The sequence below is a fragment of the Osmerus eperlanus genome, unplaced genomic scaffold (genome assembly GCF_963692335.1).
Source record: "Osmerus eperlanus unplaced genomic scaffold, fOsmEpe2.1 SCAFFOLD_887, whole genome shotgun sequence".
NCBI lineage: Eukaryota > Metazoa > Chordata > Actinopteri > Osmeriformes > Osmeridae > Osmerus > Osmerus eperlanus.
Window position 1 is genome coordinate 2,488 of NW_026911238.1, and position 6,808 is coordinate 9,295.

The 6,808-nt window shown below is 49.4% G+C and overlaps 1 protein-coding gene across 1 annotated transcript; it reads right to left on the reverse strand.

Moving 5' to 3' along the window:
* Positions 1-1,375: 1,375 nt before the first annotated feature.
* LOC134015787 (follistatin-related protein 4-like) lies at positions 1,376-6,416 on the reverse strand. Its single transcript, XM_062455319.1, has 3 exons — positions 6,122-6,416; positions 5,820-5,940; positions 1,376-1,797 (listed from the first exon to the last, which is right to left on the reverse strand). Exons 1-3 carry the CDS (start codon positions 6,404-6,406, stop codon positions 1,685-1,687), a joined length of 519 nt encoding a protein of 172 aa, XP_062311303.1. The 5' UTR covers positions 6,407-6,416; the 3' UTR covers positions 1,376-1,684.
* Between the last annotated feature and the right edge of the window lie 392 nt (positions 6,417-6,808).

The following is a 6,808-nucleotide window of genomic DNA, read 5'->3' on the forward strand; positions in this document are numbered from 1 at the left end:
TGTGTCTCTCAAACCTGACCCCCCTCTCCTACAGAGTTATTTTATCCTCTTGATGCATGATGATGACCAGCCTCTGGTCCTCTCCTCTGTGTGTGACGGCGTCTCTGGAGGAGGGGAGCTCTCACTGACCTGCTCCTCCCAAGGCTCCTAACATTCTGTCTCTGACGTTTTCCTGGGAGTGTTTCCTTGTCTTCCTCCAGGGTCTTAGGTGGGCTTAGGTGCAGTTCTGTGGGCGTATGTGAAGCCCTCAGTGACACTGCTTGACAAAAAGGGCAGAACTAATACGATTGGATTTGATCTCCTGTAACCTTCTCTCCTCCCGCAGTCAGCAGGCAAGCACCACTTCTACACAGATCCTGCTCTGATCAATACACTACTCAGCTCCCTGCATGGACACAGCATGCTAGCACTGTGTGTGTGTGTGTGTGCAAGTGTGTGTGTGTTTGTGCAGGTGTGGTTGTGTGTGTGTTTGTGCAAGCATGTGTGTTAGATACATGCACCAAGTGTTCAATTGTTATCCGCATGAGATGCTGGGCACTTACACAAGCTCATAAAGGCTGTTTTTCTACCCCTCTGTTTTGTCTGGTTTTGTTCGGGTGTTTTTTCCCTTTGAAGTCTTAGCTTGTTTCCTTAAAATGTTCCTTCTGTCAAACAGCAGACACGCGTGTTTGAAGTGGCAGAGAGGAGAGGCGGAGAGGAGAGAGTAGGAGAGGAGGAGAGGAGAGGAGGAGAAGAGAGGAGAGGGGGAGGAGAGGAGAAGAGAGGAGAGGAGGAAAGAGGGAGAGGAGGAGAAGAGAGGAGAGGAGAGGAGGAGGGCCTCCGTACAGGGGGAGATGAAGGCCTGACTAGAGGAGAGAGGCAGACAGGAAGTGGGAGGGTGTCTGGGGTCAGGGGTCAAGTGTAACCCCAGGACGATGAAACAGGAAGGAGCTCTACCCTTAATTAGACATGTAGAGGAAGGGGGATTTAAACAGAGTTAAAAGAAAGCAGAGAGATGAAAGGATCACACTGTGACCAATGAGAAGGAAAGGAAAGGGTTGGGTGAGGTCATCTGGTCATAATGAAGGAATAATAAGATAGTACGGGATAGATTTGATTTTGAGTTTGCCACCAGAGTTGAAGATTTGCCTTTTTTGGGGACTATTTTATTATGGTTTAATATGTTGTGTGAGAGAGAGAGAAAGAGAGGAGAGTGAGAGAATGAGGAGTGAAGCGAGAGAGTGAGAGAGCACCAGAGAGACTCAGAGAGAGAGAGAGTCAGAGAGAGGGAGAGACGGAGAGAGGGAGAGAGTGGGAGAGTGAGAGCAAGAGAGTCAGAAAGAAAATGTCACAAAGTATGAAATGAAAGAGAGAAAGTGACACAGGGTGTGAAATGATTAAACCAACTGCGAGCCGAAGAAAGCAGCTTTCTCTTATGTCTCTGGTAAGAGAAGAAAACGCAAAGATCCATTCAGTGAACTTGAGGTAATCTTTTTATATTTGACAGTTCTTTTGGCTCGCCAGCTTTTAATGAGCTTCCAACATTTCCCGCTAATTGGTTTGATTGACAGGTGAAGCACTAATGCCCTGGTTTCAAATCTCATTTATAGATTTATGGATTCATTTCCCACTCTGTAAGCAAGTGGGTAATACATGAGAAGGCCTAACAGAGATATGGATCAGGTTTACATTACACTCAGTCTCCTCACCAAGAGTTCTTTTTCATGACGCAACAGATGGCTGTCTGGGTCCTGCTCTGTCCGGGCTGGTAACAGGGGTTATCTGGGCCTTGTCTGGGAAAGACCGGGACTCTGAAGGCTGCGTTACACACACACACACACACACACACACGCACACACGGATGGTACGGGCTGCTGTGTCTGGCCTCCACACCTATCGGGTCAGTACCCCCCACCATCCACCACCACCACCACCACCACCACCACCACCATCCACCACCACCACCACCACCACCACGCTTCAAACAGAGACCCTCTCCACAGCTCTCTCTCTCCTCCTCCTCCTCCTCTCCATCTCTCTCTCTACTGTCTCTTCACCTCTCCCTCTCTTCCCACCCCTCTAGATCTCCCTCCCTCTCTCTCTCTCCTTCCCTCTCTCTCACCCTCTTACCCTGTCATTCCCTCCCTGTCTCTCCCCGTCTAATTCCCTCCCTCTCTCTCACCCTCTCCCCCTCTCTCTCACCCTCTCACCAGCCAATTACTCAGATTCTTCCTCCTCTCGCTTTCTCTTTCTTCTCCTCCTGACCTCCCTCCCTCCCTCCACCTCCTGTGCTCCCTGTTTCAGCCACTCTATTAATTAGTGCTTTCTGCTGACGAAGCCTGGCACTTCCTTGTCTCTATAATTCCTCCATTAACAGGAGCCATGGACAACAAAACAGCCTGAGGATGGGAGGCAGGAGAACGGGCACTATGCCTAGACTAGCACTATGTCTCTCGCTCTCTTTCCACTTCCTCTCTCTCTATATCTCTCTTTCTTTCTACTCCCTCTCTCTCTATATACTCCCTCACTCTCTCTCTAATATAGCGTCACTAACCACTGCACTTGAACTAACTGTTTCTGAAACACATGCTAGTGATATACTGCTGCTCCTGGGTGTATAATAGATATGTTCTGCAAGTGCATTGATCTGGATGTTAAATATCTATGTATCAGAAAACAGCAGTACATCCTAGTCATCCAGTATGTCCATTATCTATGTTTATGTATAATGTATGTGTTCTGTATTCATGCTCTGTAATTTATACAGTTCAGTATGTTCAGATTTACACATCGACACATCTCCTCTCTCGCTAAACCTCAAATAGCCTTCACAATTACAGCTTCTGTGCTCTGATAGAAACACGCCAGGTAGAAAAAGCTATTACTGGACCAAACTCAGCCAGATTTACCACCATGACAGGACTAGGTCTGCTAGACAGGAGAAAACGGGAGCGTTGATGTGGACTAGAGTGGTCTTTAAAAAGAACCCGACCCCGAGCGCGACCCCGGAAAGATTTGTGGAAAAAAATAGCGCTCTGCATTGTAGCGGACAAAGCACTGCTTAATAATGAATCTCATCAAAACGTCAGACAATAATCACAAGATTCCGCCCTCCGAAACGTCCGTAAAACGCTTGTGTAGGAAACCTAGTTCCACAGAAAGTTTGTAGATTTTAATTGAGCAGTTTCGGCCCAGAGATGCAGGAGGGATACAGCATTTATACACGCGCTCTCCGACAGCTTGGGGCAAAGGTCGCCATAGCGACGTCAACGAGAAAAACAACAACGCCATGTTGCCGAGTACCGGAGAATGCTTAAGGGGCAAATTGAATGTAAATAGCCTACCATCGGAACATTTGATTATTTTCGAGCAAAGCTGTGATGTCTAGGCTTTGTGGGTGAAACACTAGCCTTAAGAATATGCTCCAGAGACCCAGCAATCGGTTTATGTCCACAGTTGCGGATATTAGTTTTGGGCTTGTGGCCACACTGCCCTTTGTATTATTATTATTTAGTCCAAATGAGAGCATATCCTGGGGTTTCTAATTAGGACTATGTCACAAATGTGTATGATATCAGTAATATCTGTGCGATTCCAGTTGGTTAATTAAGTTACAAATGCAAAACTGTGAGAAATAAGAAATCTGTTGAGTAACTTTGTTTTTAATTATTAGTATTTTATAGCTAAATCCACACACATTTTAAAAGCTGTTTATCCATGTTTCAAGATAATATACCAACTCAAGATAACCCTCCTCCACGGCTTCCCCTCTGTGTATTTGGCTACTGTGAATAATACTGCAGTTCAGACACAGAAAATACTAAATTATCTGATTATAATAACTGATCCACTAAAATGCATCCAAATCAAATGTTTCCAACTGCATTTTGCACTTTTGGAATGATTAGGTCCATGTTAAAAATGTAAAAACGTGGAAATATGTAAAAACAAAAATAATTGAGTGGATGAATCCATACTTTGGTTGCGTCTAGCTAACTTGCGCGTACGCCAAAGTGATTCCACGGTCATTATATATACCTCTGTCCAGATAAAGTACCATCCGTGTCCCTCTGCGGGAGAGTAGCCACGACAACCAGCTGAGCTTCCTGGCGTCACGGCATCAATGGCCCCCCCCAGGGAGGAAACAAACACCCCGGAACTCATCGCACAAACCCAGAACACCAGATGAGGTCCGCCCCCAAAACGAGTCCCACTCCGACTTCCATCTCATGTAGCTGAACAGGTAACCTTGAGTTTTACATTGTTCGTCTGATTTTATTCTCCCTCCCCTTCACGTCAAAAACACATAAAACACCTTGACTGGAAACCATCGCAGGCGTTAACGCCATGCGCTGCAATGCCATCTGGATGCTCGCTCGGGGAACTAACTGGATAATGACAATAGTGGTTCCACTAAAACCAGTCATTACCATGCTTAACGAGTGCTAGGATTTAATGGGCCTAGCTTTTCTGCTAAAGCCTTCAAAATGGCCGCTCGCCATGGCTAATGGGTTGATTTATCTGCCTGGCCCTACTGGATGGTCTTGGCACGCAATTACCACTGGAGCTGGGGCATTCGCTCAGACCTCAGAGAGTATATCATTCTCACCTCCAGGATGGAGTGAGGAGAAATAGTCAGAGGGACAGAGAGAGAGACAGAGAGAAATGGATAGATGGATAGATGGATAGATGGATGGAGGAAATGTGACATGAAAAGAGAGCGAGAGAGTTAAAAGAGGATTCAGATGGTTGGTATAGAGCGAGAGAGAGAGCGGGGGGCGGGGTGGTGGTAGATTGGACATTGAAACAGACAACAGTGTACAGTCTGATGGACTAAGTGGAACCATGGCGACATTCCGTCTGGTTTCAGAAGACAATTATGGGTTGTGTGATTAGAGCTTATTAGTCTGGATGACTAGGTGCTCTCAACCCAGGAGCAGAGCAACATCTAGCCCGAAGATAATGACTGACCGGGGGGGGTGGATGGAGGGAGAGAGTGGTTTGGGTGGAGGGATGGCGAGAGGGGGATGAAGGAGTATGAAGGGATGGAAAGAGGGAGAGGATGAAGGGATGGAGAGAGGGAGAGGATGAAGGAAGGAGAGAGGGAGGGGGGTTTAGGAATGGAGGTATGGAGGGGATAAAGAGATGGAGGGTTTGATACGAGGGTATTAGAGGTTTATCACTCTTCATCCTGGCTGATCCCTTCAGCCTGCCGAGAGAGGGCCAGAGAGGAGGAGGGCAGGGGCGGAGGAGAGGAGAGGAGGGGCGGAGGAGAGGAGGAGAGGAGGGGCGGAGGAGAGGAGGAGAGGAGGGGCGGAGGAGAGGAGAGGAGGGGCGGAGGAGAGGAGGGGCGGAGGAGAGGAGGGGCGGAGGAGAGGAGGAGAGGAGGGGCGGAGGAGAGGAGAGGAGGGGCGGAGGAGAGGAGAGGAGGGGCGGAGGAGAGGAGGAGAGGAGGGGCGGAGGAGAGGAGGGGCGGAGGAGAGGAGGGGCGGAGGAGAGGAGGAGAGGAGGGGCGGAGGAGAGGAGGAGAGGAGGGGCGGAGGAGAGGAGAGGAGGGGCGGAGGAGAGGAGGAGAGGAGGGGCGGAGGAGAGGAGGGGCGGAGGAGAGGAGGAGAGGAGGGGCGGAGGAGAGGAGGGGCGGAGGAGAGGAGGAGAGGAGGAGAGGAGGAGAGGAGGGGCGGAGGAGAGGAGGAGAGGAGGGGCGGAGGAGAGGAGGGGCGGAGGAGAGGGGGGGCGGAGGAGAGGAGGGGCGGAGGAGAGGAGGGGAGGGATGGTAGGACAGGATAGGAAGGATGGAGGCATTGCGGGTGAGAGGGGTGGGGGAGGAGAGGGGGGCTCACGGAAGGCAGTGTAGAACTCGTGCAGAGTGAGCAGCCCATCATTGTTGTAGTCGTCGTAGCGGAGGAGATCCTGCATGGTGCACTCCAGCATGCTGTCTACAAGATGGTCCTGCTCAGAGATCTAACACACCCACACATACATATACACACCCACACACACAGACAACCCAATTAAAATGTAACATTTCGCATTTCAAAAGGTTAGACTAAATAGGACTAATCATGCGGTGCCGCTCTAGTTGGTCAATCAAGTGCACCCTACGTATATGACAGTAACTAGCTCCACCCAGAGAGGTCCCCACCTGCGCCAGCTCATCGCTTCCCAAGCGACCGTCCAGGTTCCTGTCCAGATATGTGAACATGCTCTCCACCAGAGCTTGCCTCTGAGCCATGTCTGTCTGACGACCCTGGCACTGGTTCTGGCCCTGCTTCTGGCCCTGCTTCTGGCCCTGGTTCTGGCCCTGGTTCTGGCCCTGCTTCTGGCCCTGCTTCTGGCCCTGGCCCTGGTTCTGGCCCTGGTCCTGATGGGTCATGTAGGAGGGCTGCATGTTGAGCAGCATGGTCTTCAGCTTGTTGTACTGGTCCATGCTGCAGGACTCTCCTGGAAGGGACCAGACACACAAACATTCAATTAACCTTCCATGACGGCAAAGACCTTTCAAGTGCAGCGCAAATTGGCTGCAAAATTAACAGAATTAACAGAGTTTGTTTAGGTTGAATAATTGTGTGTGTGTGTGTGTGTGTGTGAGAGAGTGGTTGAGAGTGGGTTAATGATTCGTTTGTGTGTGAGATAGTGTGTGTGTACATAAGTGTGTATGTGTGTGTGTGTGTGTGTGTGTGTGTGTAAGAGTGTTTGTGTGCATACATAATTAGCTTGACAGCATTTCTGCACAGGGGGGCCAATTAATTAGAAGTGAATCCTTGAATCCACATGCAAACAGAAGGTAAACATCCTCGTTTACACCATCTCTCTCTCACACACACACACA